This window comes from Buteo buteo, chromosome 6 (assembly GCF_964188355.1).
Source record: "Buteo buteo chromosome 6, bButBut1.hap1.1, whole genome shotgun sequence".
Lineage (NCBI taxonomy): Eukaryota > Metazoa > Chordata > Aves > Accipitriformes > Accipitridae > Buteo > Buteo buteo.
This window is the reverse complement of record NC_134176.1, coordinates 6,592,379-6,618,602: the sequence shown is the minus strand read 5'-3', so window position 1 is coordinate 6,618,602 and position 26,224 is coordinate 6,592,379. Positions and strand designations below refer to the sequence as shown.

General features: G+C 56.1%; 4 protein-coding genes and 1 pseudogene across 8 annotated transcripts in view; 1 reads left to right on the top strand and 4 right to left on the bottom strand.

The window, feature by feature from the left end:
* Positions 1–99: 99 nt before the first annotated feature.
* LOC142032358 (uncharacterized) lies at positions 100–4,559 on the bottom strand. The gene is made up of 2 exons (XM_075030995.1): positions 4,161–4,559; positions 100–1,071 (listed from the first exon to the last, which is right to left on the bottom strand). Exons 1-2 carry the CDS (start codon positions 4,557–4,559, stop codon positions 100–102), a joined length of 1,371 nt encoding a protein of 456 aa, XP_074887096.1.
* On the bottom strand, positions 4,363–5,556 carry LOC142031844 (inositol 1,4,5-trisphosphate receptor-interacting protein-like 1; annotated as a pseudogene).
* Positions 5,557–5,813: 257 nt separating this feature from the next.
* LOC142032357 (uncharacterized) lies at positions 5,814–7,042 on the bottom strand. The gene is given in 4 exon segments (XM_075030994.1): positions 5,814–6,729; positions 6,732–6,825; positions 6,827–6,897; positions 6,985–7,042. Coding segments are annotated over 4 exon segments (1,137 nt in total). The 3' UTR covers positions 5,814–5,815.
* Positions 7,043–12,609: 5,567 nt separating this feature from the next.
* The window catches only part of LOC142031834 (inositol 1,4,5-trisphosphate receptor-interacting protein-like 1), a 51,582-nt gene continuing 37,967 nt past the window's right edge, over positions 12,610–26,224 (top strand). The window contains exons 1-4 of one of the 5 annotated variants that reach the window (XR_012650617.1): positions 12,626–12,794; positions 13,714–13,912; positions 14,045–15,124; positions 15,222–15,329. Coding sequence is in view for 1 of the 5 variants with exons in the window: in XM_075029579.1 (XP_074885680.1) it covers positions 12,651–12,794; positions 17,454–18,869 (1,560 nt within the window). In the remaining 4 variants the exon portion in view is untranslated. Of the gene's footprint in view, positions 12,795–13,713; positions 13,913–14,044; positions 15,125–15,221; positions 15,330–17,453; positions 19,318–26,224 lie in introns of those variants that run through there. The other 4 variants (XR_012650618.1, XR_012650619.1, XM_075029579.1 and 1 more) reach the window with 4 other exon arrangements.
* On the bottom strand, positions 14,902–16,357 carry LOC142031836 (inositol 1,4,5-trisphosphate receptor-interacting protein-like 1). The gene has a single exon (XM_075029581.1). It carries the CDS (start codon positions 16,355–16,357, stop codon positions 14,909–14,911), a length of 1,449 nt encoding a protein of 482 aa, XP_074885682.1. The 3' UTR covers positions 14,902–14,908.

Genomic DNA, 26,224 nt, shown 5'->3' with positions numbered 1-26,224 from the left:
TCCAAACAAGAGATTTATTGACAGCTTTGCGCGCGGTGGATCTCCCGGAGGGAATGGACTCTCTGGCCACGTCCTGCTGCTGGTAACACTGGCCTCTGCCTACTCGATGCTCAGGAAGGTGTCCAAGCCATCTTGCTGCACCACAAATGTCATCTCAATCAGCAGGGGACTATTGGAAGCGTTCGTCAGCTGAAGCTTGCAGGAGCGCCTGGAGGGCAGCACAGTTAAGTGGTAGTGTCTCGACTGAGGCAAAAGCAGCAAGGCTGATTTTACCAAGGTTTTGAACCAGTCGGTGGTATTCTCCATGTCTAGGTAGCGGCCGGTGCAGAGGGTGCCTAGGAGGCTGGGACTCTGATTTTTCCTCCTACGGTCCACCAGCCGCTCCCTCCTGCGTGTGCACTCCAGCTCCACGCGGACCCTGCAGTTCCTCGCTGGCCTCTCCCCGGTGGTGCCCAACTCCAGGTGGAAGGAGTGCCCATGGGGGGGCTTCAGGGGCACGAGCAGGTTGTAGGCATCATCCTTACAGAGACCCCAACCTCCTAAGGTGCTTCTGAAAACAGCTAGCTTCAGTCGCGGCATAAAACTATTCCTGGAAAGCGTTTGGCATATATGGAGAAGTTCATCCACCATCTTATCCACCATCTCGAGTGATTCTGGCAGGAAGCGCTTGACCGAAATTCTGCCCACATCCACTGCAACACTGGATTTTACTTTTTGCTCCTCCTTAGCCGCCTTCTTCCTGCAGCTGGCCTCCTTTCTGCTGCTGCCTGGCTGACGGCTCCTTTTCCTGAGCCACCAGCAGAGCCCGAAGAGCAGGAGCAGGACTCCACCGATGGCCCAGGACTGCCACTGCTCCAAGGCAGCAAAGAGCAGGGCTCCCCAGGCAAAGCCGCTCTGCTCCTGCGTCCCCTGCTCCAGCTCCTGCAGCAGCTGAGTCATCTTCCAGCTCAGGTACTCCTCACGCTGCCGCATGCGCTCGTGTTTATCCTCATCCAGCTCATCACCGACCACATGAGCATTCCAGAAGATGCTTTGCACAACCTTGGCGAAGAATTGTATCACAGCCATGGCCTGCAGGAGGAGGGAGAGAAGGGGTTCAGTGGGGCTGGGAGGGAGGGAGCTGGTGTTGTGGAGTGCAGTGCCTGCTTTCCCCAGCCGGGCAGGAATCAGGTAGGACTTGATTCCTGGGCAAGACTTGTGATACTGCTCGAGCCTCACTGCATGTAGTGAGCAGGGTGCCCCAGCCAAAGACCAGCATCTTTAAGGAGGGCTGATGGCCAGCCATTTCAGCGCGCTTTCTGTCCTCTGGTGGGTGAAGCAGTGCCTGGGCAAGGGGATGTGCTGAGGGATGCTGGCACACAAGGTCGCGCTGTGGGGAGTGGTAGCGATACACGGGGATGTGCCAGGGAGCCCACTGGGCAGAGACTCACCCCTGTGGGGTGCTACCACAGCTAGAAGCCAGCCCAGCTGGAATACGTACAGTGCGCTCAGACACCGAAGGAGAGAGGCTGCTTTTCCCCCAGAGCTCACGTGGAGAGACCAGAGGAAGAACAAATTGCCCATGTCAGTGCTGAGAGCTCAGTCAACTCCTCGAGTACAAGGGTGGCGATTCAACGTATCTGGAGGACTGGGACCTCAGGGCAGTGCCTATGAACCTCGTCCCTGACAGCGTGATGCAGTCACCCGGTGACAGGTATGGGTGGCCAAGGCTGCAAGCGTAGGCAAGATGTGTGAGAATTACCATGAGAATTAGGACTGTGAAAAATCAAATCTCTTCTGGGGACTTAATCAAAGGAAAAGCAACTCTGCCAGGGGAAACAAGCCTGCCATATGAGGCAAGACTGGGTTTGTCTAGCCTTGAGAAAAGAAGGCTTAGGGGAGACCTTATCACCATGTTCTAGGACTTAAAGGGTGGCTAAAAAGAAGATGGAGACTCCCTTTTTCCAAGGAGTCACATGGAAAAGATGAGGGGTAATGGGTACAAGTTAATCCTGGGGAGACTTTGATTGGACAGAAAAGGAAAATTTTTCACAATGAGAACGATCAGCCATTGGAATAATCTCCCTAGGGAAGTGGTGGGTTCCCCAACATTGAAGATTAAGATACTTTTAAGGTTTGGCTGGACAGGGTGCTGGGCCACCTTGTCTAAACCTTGCTTTTGCCAAGAAAGCTTTAACCGGATGGTCCTTGAGCTCCCTCCCGACCTGGTGTTCTAGGATTCTATGAATTGTTTTCCTTTATATCCATCAATATCCCCCTCCCAAAACACAGCAGTTCCTTCCAGTCCACTCAAACGCTAAGAAAAATCTACACCAACCCAGAAAGCCCAGAGGAGCTCTACCGGCTGACTGGGATCGTCCCTCCGGCAACAAGATGGTGAGCAGGTTTGCAGCAACATTTGTGGGAGCTGCCACTGAGAGCAGCTGCGTTTTCCAGAGACACCCTCCGTCTGTAATATGGACGGCCACTTGGCAGCGGAGCAGTTCTTTCCTCCCACACGCAGACCCATCTGGAGTGTACCTTGAAAGCCCTGTCACGACCCGGGCTGGACAGACCTGGGGGGGGGTCGTGGTGAGTTCGGAATTCCCTCGGGCTAAACTGAGGTGAAAGGACACCAAACGATCAGTTCAACGGGTTCTTCGCGGCAGAAGCAGCCTGAACTGGGGAGGCGTTAACAGCAGGTGGCGGGCTTTCTCACAGAGGGAATTGGCGCGAAACCACCTCAGCCACCCCTGTAACCCCCGGCAACCGCCGACGCCAGCTCGGGGAAGAAGGAGAGCCCTCCCGCTGAGGCAGGGGCGCGGAGCGGCCCCCCCTTGCCTTCTAAACTCCTCCTCAGAGAAGAGCCCGGGGGCGGCTGCATCCGCTCCTAGCCCCAGGCTTGGTCAGCGGTTCCATGTCTGAAAGGGATGAGGTGTAGGGGTTATACGAGGAGAGAGAGACGGAGGGAAGGGAAAGAGAACGATTTCGCCGGCCCTGGGCCCGCCGCCGGCCCAGTCAGCCTCGCGGCCCAGTTCCAGTAGGGGCGCGCGTGGGGCTCCCGTTTCTGTCGTTTTATCATCTCCTTGCCCCTCCTTCGGGCGGGCACTCGAACTCGTTAGGCTAATTAGGTGTCCTGTGCAGTTTGTGCTTTCAGAACTTTCGGGAAGTGGGTCGTTGGGCTCGGGGGTCCTCTGGGGAGTAACGTCTTCCCTGCAGGCGTGAGCGTCGTGTGGCCTTTGGCTGTGTGGTGAGCTGCCCTGCTCAGCACATCAGAACAGCCTTGTCAGAACAGGGAGCTGTGCACCCGCCGGCACGGCCTCCCCCTCCTGTTGCTGATCTGGGCCGATCGCTTCTTTTCACCTGCGGTTCCTTGCTGCGCAGGGTTCGTCGTTAGGCAGGGTCCGTCCTTACGCAGAACTTGCCCCACCACAAAGTTTGAGACGTTAACTCCTTCAGTCTCTCACAAGCCCTCAGGTTCAAAAAAGGTCTCCTACCCAGCATAGTGCAGTTTTCCTCTTTGGGGGCAGAAACTAATTTCAAGAGTTAAAACAGAGGGAGTATCAAAGATGCCTTGGCATATGCCGTGGGAAGGAGGGGTGCCAGAGGCTGTGATGTTTATTGGCCTCTGCCATAAAGAGGGGGAAAATGAAACACCATATGAATACGATGCACCTAAATATTGCCAAAATGGGTGTGTGATAAATATCCAGACAGAAGGAGGCAGACAGCTCCCACATGCTTGCTCTAGCTACGCTAAGTGGTACGTTTCCTGCTAAAGACAATCTAAACCCCAAAGATATGGCTTAAAATCCTAAGGACTCATGAAGGATGAATACGATATCATGAGATGACCAAATGCTACTTGAAAGACACAGTCCTATCAGAGAGAAAGCAAAAGCCAGTAAAGCCAGCCTCAGCCTACCAAATGATTAGGAAGATGTCTGAGTTGCCTTTCTCCCTGCCAGATGTCAGCATTATGAAAACAGGCCTCCTGAAGGTGTCAGCTAGCCAGAGTTTGCAGCAGTGGGAGGAGGGCAGCACCATAACCTGGTAGGGGGGTGATACAGGTATTTACTCAGTGTGTCTTCAGGGTGGTGGAGGAAGCACAGCATGTTCTCCACCAGACACTCCCTCGTGCAGGTTCGCTCCAGCTCCATGCAGATGCAGGATTCTCTCACCCACATCTCCTCCATGGTGACTATAGCAAGGTGGAAGGCGTGCCCAAGGAGAGAATGCAGGGGCACAAGCAGGTGGTAGACAGCATTGTCCTCATGAGGACATCTTTGCGCATGGTGGATGTCCCGGAGGGAATGGCCTCTCTCAGAGAGGGAGGGCGGTCGCTGTCCCCGTGGTATCAGGCATCTCTGTCGCAAGGCTCCTTGCAATGGCCCCTTCGGCTGCATCGGGTCCCACTCCGCAGCGTGTGCTTTTGCTGTGTAGGAAAGCTGGGGCAGCGATTGCCACTGCCAATTGAGGAGCGTGTTCTCCGTGTCCAGCGTGCTCAGTTCCGCAGCACCAGCTCCCCGGGGAGTGACTTCAGGCCTGGCCCTGTGCCTGAAGAACTGCACCTCTGCCATAGCCCAGCTCTCTGGCCACGTCCTGCTGCTGGTAACACTGGCCTCTGCCTACTCGATGCTCAGCAAGGTGTCCAAGCCATCTTGCTGCACCTCAAATATCATCTCAATCAGCAGGGGACTATTGGAAGCGTTTGTCAGCCGGAGCTTGCAGGAGCGCCTGGAGGGCAGCACGGTTAAGCGGTGGTGTCTCCACTGAGGCAAAACCTGCCAGGCTGCTTTTACCAAGACCTGGAACCAGCGGGTGGTTTTCTCCATGTCTAGGTAGGGGCCGATGCAGAGGGTGTCTAGGAGGCTGGGACCCTGATTTTTCCTCAGCTCCTCCTTGGGGTGGTGCAGGAAGCACAGCATGTCCTCCACCAGCCGCTCCCTCGTGTAGGTGCACTCCAGCTCCACGCGGAGCCTGGAGTTCCTCGCTGGCCTCTCCCTCCTGTTGCCCAACTCCAGGTGGAAGGCGTGCCCACGGGGGGGCTTCAGGGGCACGAGCAGGTGGTAGACAGCATCATCCTCACAGACTCCAACCTTCTGAGGCGCTTCTCACACCGACAGCTGGCTTCAGTCGCGGCATAAAACTATTCCTGGAAAGCTTTCGGCACATACGGAGAAGTTCATCTGCCGTCTCATCCACCATCATGAACAATTCTGGCAGGTCCAGGAGGCGCTTGACCGAAATTCTGCCCACATCCACTGCAACACTGGATTTTACTTCTTGCTCCTCCTTATCCGCCTTCTTCCGGAAGCTGGCCTCCTTGCTGCTGCTGCTGCTGCCTGAGAGCTCCTTTTCCTGAGCCACCAGCAGAGCCCAAAGAGCAGGAGCAGGACTCCACCGATGGCCCAGGACTGCCACTGCTGCAAGGCAGCAAAGAGCAGGGCTCCCCAGGCAAAGCCGCTCTGCTCCTGGGTTCCCTGCTCCAGCTCCTGCAGCAGCTGAGTCATCTTCCAGCTCAGGTACTCCCTACTCTGCTGTGATGCCAAGCTGCCTGCTGGCATTAACGCGCAGCACCTGGGAAGCCAAAGCCCAGTGAATCACTGAGACCAGAGCCCACTGCACCAGCTCTTCTGCAAGATGCTCCCCGATGCCATGGCAGCTGAGCTGTCGGCACCCTATGCCTGCATTCCCCGACCCAGAGACGCACGGACACTCACGGACACAGCCTTTGTCCAAACAAGAGATTTATTGACAGCTTTGCGCGCGGTGGATCTCCCGGAGGGAATGGACTCTCTGGCCACGTCCTGCTGCTGGTAACACTGGCCTCTGCCTACTCGATGCTCAGGAAGGTGTCCAAGCCATCTTGCTGCACCACAAATGTCATCTCAATCAGCAGGGGACTATTGGAAGCGTTCGTCAGCTGAAGCTTGCAGGAGCGCCTGGAGGGCAGCACAGTTAAGTGGTAGTGTCTCGACTGAGGCAAAAGCAGCAAGGCTGATTTTACCAAGGTTTCGAACCAGTCGGTGGTTTTCTCCATGTCTAGGTAGCGGCCGGTGCAGAGGGTGCCTAGGAGGCTGGGACTCTGATTTTTCCTCCTACGGTCCACCAGCCGCTCCCTCCTGCGTGTGCACTCCAGCTCCACGCGGACCCTGCAGTTCCTCGCTGGCCTCTCCCCGGTGGTGCCCAACTCCAGGTGGAAGGAGTGCCCATGGGGGGGCTTCAGGGGCACGAGCAGGTTGTAGGCATCATCCTTACAGAGACCCCAACCTCCTAAGGTGCTTCTGAAAACAGCTGGGTTCATTTGCGGCATAAAACTATTCCTGGAAAGCGTTCGGCAGATATGGAGAAGTTCATCCACCATCTTATCCACCATCTCGAGTGATTCTGGCAGGAAGCGCTTGACCGAACTTCTGCCCACATCCACTGCAACACTGGATTTTACTTTTTGCTCCTCCTTAGCCGCCTTCTTCCTGCAGCTGGCCTCCTTTCTGCTGCTGGCTGGCTGACAGCTCCTTTTCCTGAGCCACCAGCAGAGCCCGAAGAGCAGGAGCAGGACTCCACCGATGGCCCAGGACTGCCACTGCTCCAAGGCAGCAAAGAGCAGGGCTCCCCAGGCAAAGCCGCTCTGCTCCAGCTCCTGCAGAGCATTCCGGAAGATGCTTTGCACAACCTTGGCGAAGAATTGTATCACAGCCATGGCCTGCAGGAGGAGGGAGAGAAGGGGTTCAGTGGGGCTGGGAGGGAGGGAGCTGGCGTCGTGGGGAGCAGGGCCGGGAGCCACAGGGAGCTGGGGGCAGGTAGGAGAGGGGGCGAGGCAGCTGGGAGGCAGCAAGGCCTGCGCCCAGCCCCGGTGGCGGCGGCACCGTGCCCTGCCCGAGGTGCTCCCGCCAGCGGCTGGGCCCTCGGTGCAGGCTGAGAACCCACCCCCCCGGGGGCCCGCCTTTCCGCCCCGGCCCTCGTCCGGCCCAGCCTCCCCCCGCCTGCGCACTCACCGCTCACCCAGGCTGTACTGGCGCAGTGCTGCCGGCGGGTGCCTTTCATACCCCCCCCCCCCCATTGTGACTCGGCCCCTCCGATGTCACAGGTGCCGGAGCGCATCACAGGCACGCCCGCCGGCCAGCCCCGGCCTTCGGCCTCACCCCGGCTCAGCGACTCCCGGCTGCCCTGGTGGAGCGGTGAAGGCTGGGCTCGAGTTCGTTTTCTTCACGGGAGCTTGCGTGCTGCTTTATTTCGGATCGCTTGCCGTCTGCCTGCCGACGGCAATCTCACAATCGATCACGGAATGTCCTGAGTTGGAAGGGACCCCCGAGGGTCACCGAGTCCAACCCCTGGCTCCGCACGAGGCAACCTCAAGTATGTATCCTAGGATGAGACTATGTGCAAAGGCTTCTTGAATAGCATCGGGCTTGGGGCCGTGACCCTTTCCGGGCAGGGGCTTGTTCCGCTGTTTGCCACCCTCTCGCTGAAGAACTTCTTCCTAATATCCAATCGGAACTGCCCTTGACGCAGCTTTGAGCCATTCCTTCACGTCTTATGTCACTGAGGCTCAGACAATCTAATGAAACATTTTAAAATCAACATGTTTGTTTGTTCTTCGATGAAAATTGTCTAGAACTCCAAGAACATTAGTGAACCAGCGGTTCAATGATGTCAGGGGAAATGAATACTACACAGCCAACATTGGTGTAAAAGGAACTAGGCCTCACGCTGCCAACCTCACAACCAACCAGTAAACCATGTCCCTGAGCACCTCGTCTGCAAGTTTTTAAATACCCGCAGGCATGCTGCCTCAACCACTTCCCTGGGCAGCCTGTTCCAATGCTTGATAACCCTTGCAACAAAGAAATTTCTCCTAATAGTCAATCTGAACCTCCCCTGGTGCAACTTGAGGCTGCGTCATAGAATCATAGAATCATTTAAGTTGGAAAAGATCTTCAAGATCATCGAGTCCAACCATCAACCATGCCCACTAAACCATGTCCTGAAGTACCCCGTCGACTCGCTTTTTGAATACCTCCAGGGATGGTGACTCAACCACTTCCCTGGGCAGCCTGTTCCAATGTCTGACAACCCTCTCAGTAAAGTTGGTTTTCCTAATATCCAATCTAAACCTCCCCTGGTGCAACTTGAGGCCATTTCCTCTGGTCCTATCACTAGTTACTTGATAGAAGATACCAGTACCCACCTCACTACAACCTCCTTTCAGGTAGTTGTAGAGAGCGATAAGGACTCCCCTCAGCCTTCTTTTCTCCAGACTAAACAACCACAGTTCCCTCAGCCCCAGGGTCCATCACTGCACTCCAGTCACAGGGCTCTTCCCAACAAGTGTCCCTTAGGCCAGCGATGTCGTTGCTCTGGGACTGAGCCAAGGCCTCTAGCTCCTCCTGTCTCTTCCTCGCGCCGCCTGCTTTAGTGTACAGACATTTCAGCTGCACTCCAGTGTCCTCAGTGCATCGTGGAGCGGACCGAAAGCTCTGCGTGCCGTTCCTCCAACATTGTCCTGCCGTCCCTTAGCTTATCACTAGTAGAACTGATTTTACCCCTCCCCCACTTCCAACCTAGTTTAAAGCTCTTTCAGTCAGCCCCGCTAAGTCGTGAGCAAAACCACTTTTCCCTCATTGAGAACGGTGAATCTCGTCAGGCCCCAGCAGGCCTGGTGTTGCGCAGACTATCCCATGATCGAGAAACCCCCAATTCTGCCAGTGACGCTCGCCTCGGAGCCAGGTATTGATAGGCAGCGTCCGCTTGTTTGTTTCGACGTTATTCCCTCCAGCTGGGAGGACAGAGGAGCATGCTACCTGTGCTCCTGTTCCCTTTACCAATCTGCCCGAGGCCCTGAAGTCTCTTTTGATCGCCCTTGGGCTTCTCATCACGACTTCGTTGGTACCCACACGAAGAAGCAAGAGCAGCTAATAATGTGAGGGCCATAGAAGGCTAGGAAGTTTCCTGGTAATGCCTTCAACCCGAGCCCCAGGGAGGCAGAACGCTTCCCAGGAAGGCAGGCCAGGGGAGGAGTGAATGAATTCTTTACCTTGCTTTGCCTGGGCATGTAGCTCGTGCTTTACCTACTGAACTGTAAACCTCTCAACCCCCAAGCTTTCCCACTTTTACCCTTCAGATTGTCTCCACCATGCCACTGGGGGCAAGGGATTGAGTAGCTGTGTGATGCCAAGCAGCCTGCTGGGATTAGCCCACAGCACCTGGGAAGCCGAAGGCCAGCGAATCATTGAGACCAGAGCCCACTGCACCAGCTCTTCTGCAAGATGCTCCCCGATGCCGTGGCGGCTGAGCTGTCAGCACCCTATGCCCGCGTTCCCCGACCCAGAGACGCACAGACACTCACGGATGCAGCTTTTGTCCAAACAAGAGATTTATTGAAATCTGTTCGCACGGTAGATCTCCTAGAGGTGGAAGGCGTGCCCACAGGGGGGCTTCAGAGGCACAAGCAGGCGGCAGGCAGCGTCATCATAACGTGGACTCCAACCTTCTGAGAATCTGCTCGCACCGATCTCTGGCTGCAATCGCAGTGTGATATTTTTCGTCACATCTTTGGAGGATACAGTACAATTCCTCCATCTCGTGCACCATTGTGAACACTTGCTGCAGTTCCCAGAAGCGCTTGTCCAAAATGCTGCCCAGATCCACTGCAGTAAAGGGTTTTACTTCTTGCTCCTCCTTAGCCGCCTTCTTTCTGCTGCTGCTGGCTGGCTGACGGCTCCTTTTCCTGAGCCACCAGCAGAGCCCGAAGAGCAGGAGCAGGAGCAGGACTCCAGCACTGGCCCACAACTGCCACTGCTGCAAGGCAGCAAAGGGCAGGGCTCCCCAGGCAAAGGTGCTCTGCTCCGGGGTCCTCTGCATCAGCTGCTGCGTCCCCTGCTCCAGCTCCTGCAGCATCTGAGTCATCTTCCATCTGAGGTACCACTCACGCAGCTGCATGCGCTCGCGCGTGGCCTCATCCAGCTCCTCATGGACCACATCAGCATTCCAGAGGATCCTTTGCGCAACCAGAAGAATTGCGAAGAATTGTACGAGAGCCATGGCCTGCAGGAGGAGGGAGAGAAGGGGTTCAGTGGGGCTGGGAGGGAGGGAGCTGGCATCGTGGGGAGCAGGGCCGGGAGCCGCAGGGAGCTGGGGGCAGGTAGGAGAGGGGGCGAGGCAGCTGGGAGGCAGCAAGGCCTGCGCCCAGCCCCGGTGGCGGCGGCACCGTGCCCTGCCCGAGGTGCTCCCGCCAGCGGCTGGGCCCTCGGTGCAGGCCGAGAACCCACCCCCCCGAGGGCCCGCGTTTCTGCCCCGGCCCTCGTCCGGCCCAGCCTCCCCCGGCCTGCGCACTCACCGCTTGCCCAGGCTGTACTGGCGCAGTGCTGCCGGCGGGTGCCTTTTATACCCCCCCCTCATTGTGACACGTCCCCTCTGATGTCATAGGTGCCGGAGCGCATCACAGGCATGCCCGCCGGCCAGCCCCGGCCTTCGGCCTCACCCCGGCTCAGCGACTCGCACCTGCCCTGGCGGACTGGGGAAGGCTGGCCTAGAGATCGTTTCCTTCACGGGAGCTTGTGTGGTGCTTTATTTTGGTTTTCTTACCGTCTACCTGCCAGTGGCAATCTCATAATCACAGAGCATCCCGAGTTGGAAGGGACCCCCGAGGGTCATCGAGTCGAACCCCTGACTCCACGCCGGGCAACCTTAAAGATAAATCAGAGAATCACTTAGGGTGGGAAAGGCCCTTCAGACTATCGAGTCCAATCGCAAACCTCACGCTGCCAACCTCACAACCAACCAGTAAACCATGTCCCTGAGCACCTCGTCTGCAAGTTTTTAAATACCCGCAGGCATGCTGCCTCAACCACTTCCCTGGGCAGCCTGTTCCAATGCTTGATAACCCTTGCAACAAAGAAATTTCTCCTAATAGTCAATCTGAACCTCCCCTGGTGCAACTTGAGGCTGCGTCATAGAATCATAGAATCATTTAAGTTGGAAAAGACCTTCAAGATCATCGAGTCCAACCATCAACCATGCCCACTAAACCATGTCCTGGGAGTGGAGTAAGCGATTAACTTTAGAGCAAGATAAATTAATGACATAACCTGAGTAGTGTCTTTAGAAATTCATAGGTCCCTTTGGAGTGTAAGAAGATGATGGTGACCGGAGACCTTCTGCCTATGACTACCAATCTCAGAAGAACCGAGACATGAGAAGGGAGCGTGGATGAGATAAGATGATGAGTGGTAACGATATGAGAACAGAAAATCGGCTGGAGGATTACAGGCACTTTGGACTGGGACAATGGGTGGCAAAAGGGTATGTAAGGTTTGGAAGCTTTTGGGAGCGCACCATTCACTGCGGTGGTGGCCCAACTCGGAGCTGTTAATAAAGCAAACCTAGAGAAACCCATGACTGAAACTCCCTTCGCAATTAGAATGCTTAAGCTTTCGAAATAGTAACCCAGCATGCTCATCTCATGGACACTCATGGACGCAGCTTTTGTTCAGAGAAGTGGTTTACTGACCTCTCGTCTGCTGCGGATATGCCCACCCTCATCAAGGGTGTGGGGGAGTTTCTTCAATGGGGGTACATTCGATGCTCTTCAGGGGTGATGCAGCTAGGGGTTTCTGGGGATCGGGAGTGTTTCTGGCTGACGGACCTGGGGACGATCAATCGATAACGTCCCGAGCAGCCCATCGGGCTGGGGGTGCGGACCCCAAGAGAGAGGAGAATCCGTTCCTGTTGGGGTCAAGGCATTGTCGGGGTCAACGGGGGGGGTGCGAAAGGCCTCCTGTGTTCAGGGGATGTATGTTTGTGGGTGCTGGTCTCTTCTGTCAGGGGGCTGGAGATGGGACGGGAGGAAATGGCCTCAAGCTGCGGCAAGGGAGATTGAGGTCAGATATCCGGAAACATTTTTTGACTGAGAGGGTCGTCAAACATCGGCTGCCCAGGGAAGCGGCTGAGTCCCCATCCCTGGAGGTATTCAAAAAGCGCGCGGACGGGGTACTTCAGGACACGGTGTAGCGGGCACGCTTGGGGGTTGGACTCGACGATCCTGAAGGTCTCTTCCAGCCTAAACGATGCTAAGACTCTATGACAGGGGGCAGGCAGCGAGGGATGGCGACGCCCACAGAGGTGGGCCCCCGCCACCTCAGAGCTCTTCTCAGAGGGCTCCGGACGCTTCAGAAAGCCTCCGAGGCCGCCCCTCAGAGAAAGGGCTGAGCGCAACCCGCCAAAACCGCCCCTCAGCGCCCGGCCCGCGCAGGCGTCGAGCTGGGCGGAAGCGTCCCACAGCGCCGCGGCTCTGGGGCGCGAGGGGGTGGGCGGGGCCGGAGGGCGGCGCGAGGGGGGGGTGTGCGGGGCCGGAGGGCGGTGCGAGGGGGTGGGCGGGGCCGGAGGGCGGTGCGAGGGGGTGGGTCGGAGCCGGAGGGCGGTGCGAGGCGGGTGGTGGGCGGGGCCGGGGGCGGTGCGAGGGGGTGGGTCGGAGCCGGAGGGCGGTGCGAGGCGGGTGGTGGGCGGGGCCGGGGGCGGTGCGAGGGGGGGTGGGCGGGGCCGGAGGGCGGCGCGGCGGGCAGGTCCGGCAAGGCAGTCGCAAGCCCCGCCCCGAACGGCGCCCCGCCCCTGGCGCGGGCCTGACCCCCGTCCCCGGGGCGGGCCGGGTCGGCGGGCCGATCCCGGAGGGGATGAGCCCGATCCCGGAGGGGATGATGAGCGGCGGAGGAAAGCCGGCAGCCGGTGGAATCGCCGGAGGGGAGAAGCGGAGACCGAAGGGAGACGCCGGCACCCGCCCCCCCCCTCGCGCGGCACTGCGAGGGGAACGGGAAGAGGTAAGGAGCTGGGAGCTGCGGTTCGGGGTTCAGGCCGCCCGGGCCCAGGCCGCGCGGCGAGTTCTTGCCAGGGGTCTGCTGCTGAGGAGCCTTCTACGCGTTCCTGTGGGTCCGGGACGGGTGAGTTGGGAACTCCTGACTGATACGGGGGCCCGAATTAGTGTCTTAACTAAACAGCTAGCTGATGAGCTAGGAAGCAAACCCTCAGGAAAGACTATCAGCGTAATAGGAGTGCCGGGAGCGGCAGAAAAATGTCCCGTAGCTCAAACTGAACTCGGGCTGCCTGGGGGCAAGAGAGTGAGGGCTGTGGAAGTGGCTGTGAGCTCTTAGGAGGGAAATGCGCTGGGGTGCGATGTGCTGGCAGGCAAATGACGGTATCTACGCAATGGCAGGGTGTGGAGCTGTGGAGGCAGAGGGGCAAACTTTGTGGGTTGCTCCTGCGCTACCGCCATCTAAAGTAAGCCATGTCTCTCGATATCCGCTACCAGATGGGGGATTTCAGAAGTAATGAACGACCTCGAGAAAAGACAGATCATAAGTGGCACACGTTCCCCTTGTAATTCTCTAGCTTGGCCAGTCCGTAAAGCGGGTGGGAGGTGGCAACTAACAAGTGATTGCAGGAAATGGAACAGTTAATACCCCCCCCCCCCATTAACTGCTGCCATCGCAAGCATAACCTAAATGGTAACGGCAATACAGGCAGCTGCCCACCCATGGACGGCTGCTTTAGATGTCAAGGAGATGGTTTTTATGATTGCCCTAAGGCACGAGAACAAACCCCAGTTCGCATTTACCTGGGAGGGGACACAATACACCTTTAGTCAACTTCCCCGAGGATAAAGGCACTCTCCTACTGTTGCCCACGGTGCCTTAGCCAAGCTTAGCGTCCGCCTGTGTGTTTCGATGTCATTCCCTCCAGCTGGGAGGACAGAGGAGAATACTACCTGTGCTCCTGATCCCTCTACCAACCTGCCCGAGGCCCTGAAGTCTCTTCTGACATTGTCGGTACCCACACGAAAAAGCAAGAGGGGCTAACAGTGAGGGCCGTACAAGGCTCGGGAGTTTCCTGGTAACGCCTTCAACCCGAGCCGCAGGGAGGCAGAAGGCTTCCCCAAAAGGCAGGTCTGGTCGGCAGAGCGGGGCAGGAGTGAATGAATTCTTTACGTTGCTTTGCCTGGGCGTGTAGCTCGTGCTTTACGTACTGAACTGTCCTCTCTCCACCCGCAAGCTTTCCCACTTTTACCCTTCAGATTCTCTCCACCGTGCCACTGCGGGCAAGGCACTGAGTAGCTGCGTGATGATGCCAAGCTGCCTGCTGGCATTAACCCGCAGCACGTGGGAAGCCAAAGCCCAGCGAATCGCTGAGACCAGAGCCCACTGCACCAGCTCTTCTGCAAGATGCTCCCCGACGCCGTGGCAGCTGAGCTGTCAGCACCCTATGCCCGCATTCCCCGACCCAGAGACGCACGGACACTCACGGACACAGCCTTTGTCCAAACAAGAGATTTATTGACAGCTTTGCGCGCGGTGGATCTCCCGGAGGGAATGGCCTCTCTCAGAGAGGGAGGGCGGTCGCTGTCCGCGTGGGAACAGGTTGCATCGGGTCCCACTCCGCAGCGTGTGCTTTTGCTGTGGTGGAATCCTGCGGCAGCAATTCCCAGTGCCGATAGAACAGCATGTTCTCCATGTCCAGCGCGCTCAGTTCTGTGGCACCAGCTCCTCAGGAAGCATCTAGCATGGGTGCTTTCTGTGTCCAGACTGCAGTCTGAGGCATGCAGAGGCACATCAGCGCTGCCTTGCGCTTGGTCCCTGCACAGCCGGAGCTGCAGCCAGGAAGAATTTCTGGGCCCATGTGAAATCGCCACTATGGCCGCGACTGTGAGGGGAAAGGAGGATGAACATCACTTTGTAGCCACCATAGTCACCACCATCTGCTGCACTGGGGAGACTGCCTAGAGGAGAACGCCGACGCTCTTGACAGAGGGCTGCTGTACAGGGTTTTCCCTTTACTTTCTGTGTCCCGCATTCTTCCCTCTTTTTCTCTGCAGTATGAGGTGGTAGTCTGCCGTCAGCTGTGACTTCTGCAAACACAGCTCCGTGCGTGAAGATCTCTTTCAGTGTCCGTAGAACAGCAGGCTTGTGAGCTGATGTTGCAGCTCATCGAACTGATGCATTGCCTCGTCGTGGGCGGCTGGATCCTGCACCAGGTGCTGGAAGAGGTTGACTGGTTCGGCCGTTTGGAAGTCTCGGGGCAAGATTATCTCCTCAGGCACCCTCTCGTTGCCGAAGAAGAAGTGGTCGAGGCGTTTCTCCTCCAGGCAGCAGCGCAGGTATCGCATGATATCGTCCATCCGCAGCAGGAAATGCCTCCTGCGCCAGCCTGACAGGGGCATGGTGGTCAGGAGGTGCATCACGACTGTCTTCAAGGTATAGGTGGAAAAGCCTGTGCCCACCAGGATGCGGGCGCAGACCTGCAGGCATCTGAGGTGGAAGCTGTCATGCGGAACTTGCCTGGCCATATGCCTGAAGAACTTCGCCTCTGCCACAGCGTAGCTCTCTGGCCACATCGTGCTTGGGGTGAAGATGGCCTCCGTATTCTGGCTGCTCACAAAGATGTCCGAATTGCCTTGCTGCACCCCAAATACTATCTCAATGAAGAGGGTTCTTCTGGAGGCGTTTGTCAGCTGCAGCTTGCAGGAGTGGCTGGAGGGCAGCACCTTCATATTGTAGCGACGTGACAGAGGCACCACCGCCCAGGCTGACCTCACGAAATTCTGGAACCAGTGGGCAGTTTTTTGCACATCTAGGTAGGAGCCAGTGCAGAGGGTGTGTAGGAGGCTGCGGTCCTGATTCCTCCTTAGCTCCTCCTCGGGGTGGTGCAGGAAGCACAGCATCTCTCCTGCCAGCTGTTCCCTCCTGCAGGTGCACTCCAGCTGCACGCGGACGCAGAAGTTCCTCGCTGGTGACTCCCCCCTGTTGCCCAACTCCAGGTGGAAGGCGTGCCCACGGGGGGGCTTCAGGGGTATGAGCAGGCAGTAGACAGCATCATCCTCATGGGGACTCCAGCCTTCAAAGGTGCTGCCCACCTTGATGGCTGGTTGCAGCACTGGGAAGAAACTATTTGTCAAGAGCTCTTGGAAGACATGGAGGAGGTTGCCCGCCAGCTCCTCCACCACTCGGCTCCTGTAGGCTAGGTTCTGCACTGGCCACTGTATGCACTTTACTAAAATCCTGCCCAGATTGCTCTTGTTATCAGAATCTTCTTCTTCACTGTCTTCCTCCTCCTGCTCCTCTTCCTGCTCCTGCTCTTCTTGATCGTCCTGCTCACTGTGGCTGCTGGAGCTCTCCTCGTCACTGCTGCTGTCCACCTCATGGCTCCTTTTCCTGAGCCACCAGCAGAGCCCAAAGAGCAGGAGCAGGACTCCACCGATGGCCCAGGACTGCCACTGCTCCAAGGCAGCAAAGAGCAGGGCTCCCCAGGAAAAGCCGCTCAGCTCCAGCTTCTTCAGAGCATTCCAGAGGATGCTTTGCACAACCAGGGTGAAGAATTGTATCACATCCATGGCCTGCAGGAGTGGGGAGAGAAGGGGTTCAGTGGGGCTGGGAGGCAGGGAGCTGGCGTCGGGGGGAGCAGGGCCGGGAGCCGCAGGGAGCTGGGGGCAGGTAGGAGAGGGGGCGAGGCAGCTGGGAGGCAGCAAGGCCTGCGCCCAGCCCCGGTGGCGGCGGCACCGTGCCCTGCCCGAGGTGCTCCCGCCAGCGGCTGGGCCCTCGGTGCAGGCTGAGAACCCACCCCCCGGGGGCCCGCGTTTCTGCCCCGGCCCTCGTCCGGCCCAGCCTCCCCCCGCCTGCGCACTCACCGCTCGCCCAGGCTGTACTGGGGCAGCGCTGCCGGCGGGTGCCTTTTATACTCCCCCCGCCATTGTGACTCGGCCCTCTGATGTCACAGGTGCCAGAGCGCATCACAGGCACGCCCACCGGCATTTGCACATAGTCTCATCCTAGGATACATACTTGAGGTTGCCTCGTGCGGAGCCAGGGGTTGGACTCGGTGACCCTCGGGGGTCCCTTCCAACTCAGGACGTTCCGTGATCGATTGTGAGATTGCCGTCGGCAGGCAGACGGCAAGCGATCCGAAATAAAGCAGCACGCAAGCTCCCGTGAAGAAAACGAACTCGAGCCCAGCCTTCACCGCTCCACCAGGGCAGCCGGGAGTCGCTGAGCCGGGGTGAGGCCGAAGGCCGGGGCTGGCCGGCGGGCGTGCCTGTGATGCGCTCCGGCACCTGTGACATCGGAGGGGCCGAGTCACAATGGGGGGGGGGTATAAAAGGCACCCGCCGGCAGCGCTGCGCCAGTGCAGCCTGGGCGAGCGGTGAGTGCGCAGGCGGGGGGAGGCTGGGCTGGACGAGGGCCGGGGCAGAAAGGCGGGCCCCCGGGGGGTGGGTTCTCAGCCTGCACCGAGGGCCCAGCCGCTGGCGGGAGCACCTCGGGCAGGGCACGGTGCCCCGCCACCGGGGCTGGGCGCAGGCCTTGCTGCCTCCCAGCTGCCTCGCCCCCTCTCCTACCTGCCCCCAGCTCCCTGCGGCTCCCGGCCCTGCTCCCCCCGACGCCAGCTCCCTCCCTCCCAGCCCCACTGAACCCCTTCTCTCCCTCCTCCTGCAGGCCATGGATGTGATACGATTCTTCACCCTGGTTGTGCAAAGCATCCTCTGGAATGCTCTGCAGGAGCTGGAGCAGAGCGGCTTTTCCTGGGGAGCCCTGCTCTTTGCTGCCTTGGAGCAGTGGCAGTCCTGGGCCATCGGTGGAGTCCTGCTCCTGCTCTTTGGGCTCTGCTGGTGGCTCAGGAAAAGGAGCCATGAGGTGGACAGCAGCAGTGACGAGGAGAGTTCTAGCAGTGACAGTGAGCAGGTGGAAGAGGAGGCAGAAGACGACGAGAGTGACAGTGAGAATGATCTGGGAAGGTATTTTGAGGAGCACATACAGTGGCCAGTTCAGAACCTAGCCAGGGACCGTCAGGTGGTAGAGGACATCGTTGACAACCTCATCCTTATCTTCAGAACAATCTTGTCAAATAGCTTCTTCCCAGTGCTGCAACCCGCCATCGGGGTGGGCAACGCCTTCGAAGGTTGGAGTCCCCGCGAGGAAGACATCATCTACCGCCTGCTCGTGCCCCTGAAGCCCCCCCGTGGGCACGCCTTCCACCTGGAGTGGGGCAACAGGGGGGAGACGCCAGCAAGGAACTTCTGCGTCCGCGTGGAGCTGAAGTGCACCTGCAGGAGGGAGCAGCTGGCAGGAGAGATGCTGTGCTTCCTGCACCACCCTGAGGAGGAGCTTAGGAGGGATCAGGATCCCAGCCTCCTACACACTCTCTGCACTGGCTCCTACCTAGATGTGCAGAAAACTGCCCGCTGGTTCTATCAGCTGGTGCAAGCATCCTGGGTGGTTTTGCCTCAGTCATCCACGTGCCGTCTAACCATGCTGCCCTCTAGTCGCTCCTGCAAATTCCAGGTGACAGAACGCAACAACAAAACCCACATTATTGAGATGATGTTTGGGGTGCAGCGAGGCAATTGGGACATCTTCGTGAGCAGCCAGAATACGGAGGCCATCTTCACCCCAAGCACGACGTGGCCAGAGAGCTACGCTGTGGCAGAGGCGAAGTTCTTCAGGCATATGGCCAGGCAGGTCCCATATGACAGCTTCCACCTCAGATGCCTGCAGGCCTACGCCCGCATCCTGGTGGGCACAGGCTTTTCCACCTATACCTTGAAGACAGTCGTGATGCACCTCCTGACCACCATGCCCCTGTCAGGCTGGCGCAGGAGGCATTTCGTGCGGCGGATGGAGGATATCATGCAATACCTGCGCCGCTGCCTGGAGGAGAAACGCCTCGACCACTTCTTCTTCGGCAACGAGAGGGTGCCTGAGGAGATAGTCTTGCCCCCAGCCTTCCAAACGGCCGAACCACTCAACCTCTTCCAGCACCTGGTGCAGGATCCGGCTGCCCACGCTGAGGCAAAGCGTGAGTATAGGGATCTGCGAGAACGGCTCACAAGCCTGCTGTTCTACGGACACTGAAAGAGATCTTCACGCACAGAGCTGTGTTTGCGGGACTCACAGCTGATGGCAGACTACCACCTCATACCAGACTACCACCTCATACCACAGGGAAAAAGAGGGAAGAATGCAGGACACAGAAAGTAAAGGGAAAACCCTGTAAAGCAGCTCTCTGTCAAGAGCGTCAGCGTTCTCCTCTAGGCAGTCTGTCTCCCCAGCGCGGCAGATAGTGGTGACTACGGTGGCTACAAAGCCGACGTTCATCCTCCTTCCCCCTCACAGTCGCGGCCATGGTGGTGATTTCACATGGGCCCAGAAATTCTTCCTGGCTGCAGCTCCGGCTGTGCAGGGACCAAGCGCAAGGCAGCGCTGATGTGCCTCTGCGTGCCTCAGACTGCAGTCTGGACAGAGAAAGCACCCATGCTAGACACTTCCTGAGGAGCTGGTGCTGCGGAACTGAGCACGCTGGACACGGAGAACACGCTCCTCAATTGGCAGTAGCAATCGCTGCCCCAGCTTTCCTACACAGTAAAAGCACACGCTGCGGAGTGGGACCCGATGCAGCCGAAGGGGCCATTGCAAGGAGCCTTGTGACAGAGATGCCTGTTACCACGGGGACAGCGACCGCCCTCCCTCTCTGAGAGAGTCCATTCCCTCTGGGAGATTCACTGTGCGCAAAGGTGTCAATAAATCTCTTGTTTGGACAAGGGCTGTGTCCGTGAGTGTCCGTGCGTCTCTGGGTCGGGGAATGCGGGCATAGGGTGCTGACAGCTCAGCTGCCGCGGCGTTGGGGAGCATCTTGCAGAAGAGCTGGTGCAGTGGGCTCTGGTCTCAGCGATTCACTGGGCTTTGGCTTCCCAGGTGCTGTGGGTTAATGCCAGCAGGCAGCTTGGCATCATCACGCAGCTACTCAGTGCCTTGCCCGCAGTGGCACGGTGGAGAGAATCTGAAGGGTAAAAGTGGGAAAGCTTGCGGGTGGAGAGAGGACAGTTCAGTAGGTAAAGCACGAGCTACACGCCCAGGCAAAGCAACGTAAAGAATTCATTCACTCCCGCCCCGGTCTGCCGACCAGACCTGCCTTTTGGGGAAGCCTTCTGCCTCCCTGCGGCTCGGGTTGAAGGCGTTACCAGGAAACTCCCGAGCCTTGTACGGCCCTCACTGTTAGCTGCTTTTGCTTTTTCGTGTGGGTACCAAGGAAGTCGTGATGAGAATTCCAAGAGCGATCAAAAGAGACTTCAGGGCCTCGGGCAGATTGGTAGAGGGATCAGGAGCACAGGTAGTATTCTCCTCTGTCCTCCCAGCCGGAGGGAATGACATCAAAACAAACAGGCGGTCGCAGCGTATTAACAATACCTGGCTCCGAGGCTAGCGTCACTGCCAGAATTTGGAGTTTTTCAACCATGGGATGGTCTATGCGACACCAGGCCTGCTGGGGCCTGGCAAGATTCACCCGTTCTCAAGGGGGGAAAAGTATTTTTGCTCACGAGCGAGCGGGGCTGACTGAGAGAGCTTTAAACTAGGTTTGGAGGGGGGAAGGGGTAAAATCAGTCCTGCTAGTGATAAGCTAGGGGTGGCGCGACAATGTTGGGGGAACGGTGCGCAGAGCTTTCGCTCTGCTCCACGATGTGCCGAGGACGCAGGAGCGCGTTTGAAACGTTTGTAGGCTCGAGTGCGCGGTGCGAGGAAGAGACAGGAGGAGCTAGAGGCCTCGGCTCGGTCCCAGAGCAACGACATCGCTGGCCTAAGGGACACTTGCTGGGAAGAGTCCTGTGACCGGAGTGCAGTGACGGACCCTTCCAGGCTCTTCAGGAGAGGGAGGCAGGGCAGGCGAGGCGGAGGGGCAGCGCTGTATGTAAAGGAGGGGTCGGACTGTACAGCGCTTGCAGCTGGGGACGACATGGTTGAGAGCCTCTGCGTAAAGATTAGGGGAAAAGCTAATAAAGCGGACGTCCTTGCAGGAGTCTGCTATGGATCACCCAGCCAGGATGAGGACGCCAACGTATGAATCTATAAGGAACCACGGGAAATCTCTGGATCAGTCGCCCTGTGTCGTCCTTATGGGCAGCTCCAGCTGCCCAGCTGCGAACTGGGGCTGTCACAGAGCAGACATGAACAGGCCCGGGAAATTCCTGAAGCCCACGTTGAAGACCACTCTTTGATACGGGTACTACGGGAGCCGACTAGGAAGGGTGCCCTCCTAGGCCTGTTGTTTGTACATAGAGAGGGTCTTGTGGGTGAAGTGATGATTGGTGGCTGTCTTGGCCGTAGTGATCAGAAAATGGTCGAGTTTAAAATCGTTGGCGATATGGGAAACCCTGTCCGCAGAGCGACTCCCCTGGATTCTGGGAGAGCAGACTTTAGGCTGCTCAAGGAGCTAGTTAGCAAGGTCCCCTGGGAATCTGCTTTCGAGGGTATCGTTGCCCGTAAGTGCCGGTCAATTTTTTAGATCCCAGGAGCGGGCAATTGCAATGTGTCGCAAGTCAAGCAAGGGGGGCGGAAGGGTGGTTTGGCTGTAGACCCTGGCGCTATAAGAAGTAGTGGCGGACGGCCGCCCTGTGGCAGAAGATGTGCACTCATAGCTGTATTCGGTACACCTCCAGTGGAAATTCAGTGATGGTGTGTGGGCGAAGATTTGCAAGCTTTTCAATAACTGTCACATCAAAAGAGCTGTCTAACTATGTCGAAGCGCTAGAGAAGCTCAGGCCTCTCTGCGTTTTCAGTTAGACTGTGCAGAACATGGCCGGTTCTTCTGTGATGCGCAAAGCTACCAGAACCTTTATTGCCTAACGATGGATCTTTGGAAAGTGAAGTTAACGCCGAGATGAGATGCTATGTCTGCATCCTTTGCACCGGTGGTTTTGTCTCTGTGACCTGACCTTTCCCCCAAAAAAGTTTGTTTCACTGAAAAATAGCCATAAGACTGTGTTTACGTTGCATCTTTGCTGGTTCAAAGAGGTAAAGTACATTATGGCTTTGGTATATGAAGGCAAGAAGAGAAACATGTTATTTGCGTAAGACCTTCCACGTGAATTTTTGCATTTGAATACATCCATGGTATTCCAGTTTAGTGCTTTGCATCCCCCCAGCTTCAAAGAGCAAGCTCTGAGCTAGAGTGAAAGACAGTTTGCTGATCTCTCCTCTTGAACATGTTGCTCGTTTCTTGCTCCTTTTTTTCCCTCTTGTGTGCCTTTGAGCTTTTGAACCAATGAAAGCAGGTTCATCTCGCAAAGTTCTTTTGACCAAGGACAAGGCTCAGAATGTGGGGGACAAAGAAGAAGTACAAGCACTGACTGAGGCCAGGAAGACGATGCAATCTGCTTAGCCCTCTGCATCCCAACGGATTGTTACCACAAAGTCAGGTTTGCCGGTGACCTAGGCTAAAGCGTTTTCATCATGTTAACTGGTTTCCATTCCAAGCGGCTCCAGGTTTTCCAGGCTCTTTGGCAACTTCCTGTCACTTCCTCAGAGTTGCTCGCCCTTATGAAGGCTCTTCTTGGAGAGGGGTATCCTGGGTTGAACTTTCTCTTTTCTGTATTCTGTAAAAATCCCGAGCCACTGACAACTCTGGCCACACCTGCATTATTAAAAACTGTTCTTGAGCAGTTTGTTTTCTGACTCCCAGAGGATAAGTGGCACAGATAGCCAGATGCTGCAGGATCCCCATCCCAGTTGTGTTCAGGCACAACTGAACATCCACTGTACAGCCCCTGGGTCCCAGCAGTACCCCAGCCAGCAGCTGTCTCTTGCCCAAGAGCATGCTGTAGGACCTGCTGGGCAGCACTGGAAGCTTGCTGCCAGTTGGCACCTTTCCCTGAGTCCCTGGGCTCTCATGCTACAGAGACACGATTCCTCTGAAGAAGGGAATTAGTACAGTCCAGGGCTAGTTCCTGGGAGTCCCAAGATGCCAAGGAAGGAGGGCTGTCAGGAGCAGGCTGCATAAGAAGGAAGGTTGTTGTCTGGTTTTCTGTGCAACTGTGAGGACCTTTAAAGGACCTTAAAAGAGTCTGTAGGCACGAGGGATGCTCATGTTGCAAGCTCACAACTGTAAGAAAAGCTCGCAATAGAAGAAGTGCTTCAGACAGGACATAGATTCATCCGTGCCTGGCGCTGTTCATTGAGTAATAGCCAGGTCGCAGTTGCACATGAGCCTGCGGGCCATGCCACTGGCCCCGAGTAAGCATCCCAAGAGGTGTGCCTAGGTGCAGGGGCGGTTGAGGACAGCACGATGTCTAGAGAGGATCCCATAGGCTATACTGTCCTGTCTGTGTGGAGAAGCTGCTCTGGGGACCGTTTGTTTCAAGAGGTGGGTGCCCTGGCTCGGCAACAGGCTGATGCTGCAGCTCTGTCAACAGGTACCAGGATGACACCCATACACTGCACCACACCACGAATGTCCGGCACCACATCTCCCCAAGAAGGAAGGCTGAGGGAGATCTAATTGCTGTCTTCCACTACCCAAAGCCTGCCTTTTCTCAGAGGTGCACAATGAAAGAATGTGTCACACATTGCACCAAGGGAAGCATGCCATGAGAGCAGATAAGCCCTGGAAGAAGCAGCCAGAGAGGGTGGGGAATCTCCTTCTTTGGCAACATTAGAAGTTCAGCTGGACAAGACCCTGAGGGACATGTCCTAACTTTGGTGTTAGCCCTGCTTTAATTAGGGGGTGAGACTAAAGACCTCCAGAGGTCTCTTCCAACCCAAATTCTCTATGTTACTCTGTGAGAGTGAGGATCAAATGGCCTTGGTGACCTTGTTGTGCGGGTGGAAGACCTTATAGTGCAGGTGTTTCCATTGTTCTGGAGGCCTTCAGGTGGAGCTACCAGTAATGAAAGCATTGTCCAAAGATTGTTGGAGGGGACACTGTTGATGGTGGGGGAAGTCTTTTCATTGACGATGACAACAGCATAGATAAGCTTGTACAAAACCGCATTACTTGAAGCCCTAATGTATATGATGAACAAAAGAAAGAGCCAGCACAGGTCTCCAAATGAGCTGTTAGTGACGGCAGATATATCACTGAGCAAAAGCAGGTGCTGTTTACAGTTGCCACCACTGTGGCCAGGAGTCACCCAGCACTTGGGCAGTTTTCCATGCCGGGCTGCCTGGCACAGCAGCCCTTACGTCCTGCATACTAGAGCTCTTATCTCAGTATCAGCCAGCTAGCAAAGGCAAGTGACCAGCTTCGGCATCTTCTTCACTCATGGAAACCCACCCATTTCCTTGACAGCTGTCCGCAGGAATTGGGCTTGCAGATCTTAAATACGAAACCAGGAAGTCTCAGGATCTCTGCTGAAGAAAGCTTTAGCATAAGTGTTTAATAATCTGGCATAAGATCACAGCATCAGAAAAACAATGACCCGTGTTAGAAGACTGAGTGTTCTGAGCACAGTTACGAGTAACAGATATTTCTAGGAGAAATGTAAGAAAGTGTAAAAATGAGGGTCATCTACCAGTTTTAGCCCTAAGCACAACAGGAAGTACAACCACAATCACATGGTAAGGCATTTCCATGGCAACTGACAACATTTTCCATTAAGCTGGAATTAACTTCAGGCTATAATCTGCCTAAGGACACAGAACGCATAAGGATGCAGCAAGATAGCTAACACCATACGTAGAAAAAGAAAAAGGCTGAACTGTGGGTACGATGGGAGTGGGAAGGAGCAAGAGCAGGACTCGGCATAAGAAAACCCTGTCCCAACACGTCGTGTCATGGGCAGGAAATGCTCCCTGCCCTCCATTACCACCGGATCACACTACGTGGGTTTCCCTGCAATGGACTGGGTAAAATAATGCAGGTGCAAGAAGTCTGCATTGCTTCTCTTTCCCAGGTCCCATAATTGTGTCATGGGTCTGTCCTAGCTTAGGAACAAAAATTATTCATTAACAACTGCCTTACCAGACACACTGATACCGAAAAGCCGGTCGAAGAAACTCTCCAAGACTCGTTTTGGAGTTTTAGAAAGCAGGCGTTCTTTATTGCAGCGCTGGATGCACGGGGGATAGTTCCACCTAGCGTGCATACCACAGCTTTAGCACAAACAGGTTATACAGAATAACTAATTGCACATTAATCAGATTAGTATACACTTACATAAAAAATAATTGCAACTGATTCTCATAGTACTGCCTACATCCGATCATGCGCAATGAGGGATCCATTTGAGTCGAAGGGCTGCTTTTACGACCACCGACCCATTTGAAGTTCTTGCTGGCTGTCCTTGAAGTCTTTATTCTTGTCCTTGTTCTTTGATCTTGAAGCTTAACGCAACTTCAATCACATGTGGTCAGTTTCAGCATTGTTCTCATCTAGCGGACAGGAACATCTAGTCATAAGAGCAAAGAACTGCAAAACTTACAAGTAACTACCTCTACTAGTTAATTGCTGGCTATGCTTTTGTCTGTGGTTTCAATCATAGTGCTAGTATAAGATTTCTAATAATTATTTACCAAATCTCACTTTTACAGTCACCTAGCAGCAGACCAGTTTCCACAGCTGGTAGAAAATATTAAAACCATCAAAATATTTAGACATCCCATACAGAATGTATGGAAATATGCTCTCAGTATTGCTGTATTAAGGCACATAGTGCAACAATATAACAAATATCCCAAAGAGAGCTATGAGAACAGAGACCGGGGAGACTTTCACATCCTGTCCATCCCAGACACCAGGACTTTCCTCCTTGTCTATCAAGCAACAAGATGAGATGCTGTTTCCTTCCCTCCATCTATGTTATCAAGCCAATGAGCCTCGTAATGTATTAACCCTACTTGACATTGTGAAACAAGACCTCTGTTTGACTGAGCTATTGCCCTGGTAGTTACGCACAAAGTCTGGCTGCTTTGTTAAAGGTGAAGCCCTGCGAGTGCAGTGCCTGCTTTCCCCAGCCGGGCAGGAATCAGGTAGGACTTGATTCCTGGGCAAGACTTGTGATACTGCTCGAGCCTCACTGCATGTAGTGAGCAGGGTGCCCCAGCCAAAGACCAGCATCTTTAAGGAGGGCTGATGGCCAGCCATTTCAGCGCGCTTTCTGTCCTCTGGTGGGTGAAGCAGTGCCTGGGCAAGGGGATGTGCTGAGGGATGCTGGCACACAAGGTCGCGCTGTGGGGAGTGGTAGCGATACACGGGGATGTGCCAGGGAGCCCCCTGGGCAGAGACTCACCCCTGTGGGGTGCTACCACAGCTAGAAGCCAGCCCAGCTGGAATACGTACAGTGCGCTCAGACACCGAAGGAGGGAGGCTGCTTTTCCCCCAGAGCTCACGTGGAGAGACCAGAGGAAGAACAAATTGCCCATGTCAGTGCTGAGAGCTCAGTCAACTCCTCGAGTGCAAGGGTGGCGATTCAACGTATCTGGAGGACTGGGACCTCAGG

Coding starts and splice junctions, on each gene's coding strand:
- LOC142032358 (XM_075030995.1), bottom strand. CDS start 4,559: ATGGCAGAGGTGCAGTTCTTCAGGCACAGGGCCAGGCCTGAAGTCACT. Junction 1,072..4,160: donor TCACCATGGAGGAGATGTGG/GTGAGAGAATCC, acceptor CTCCTCCTGCAG/GCCATGGCTGTGATACAATT.
- LOC142031836 (XM_075029581.1), bottom strand. CDS start 16,357: ATGGATGTGATACAATTCTTCACCCTGGTTGTGCAAAGCATCCTCTGG.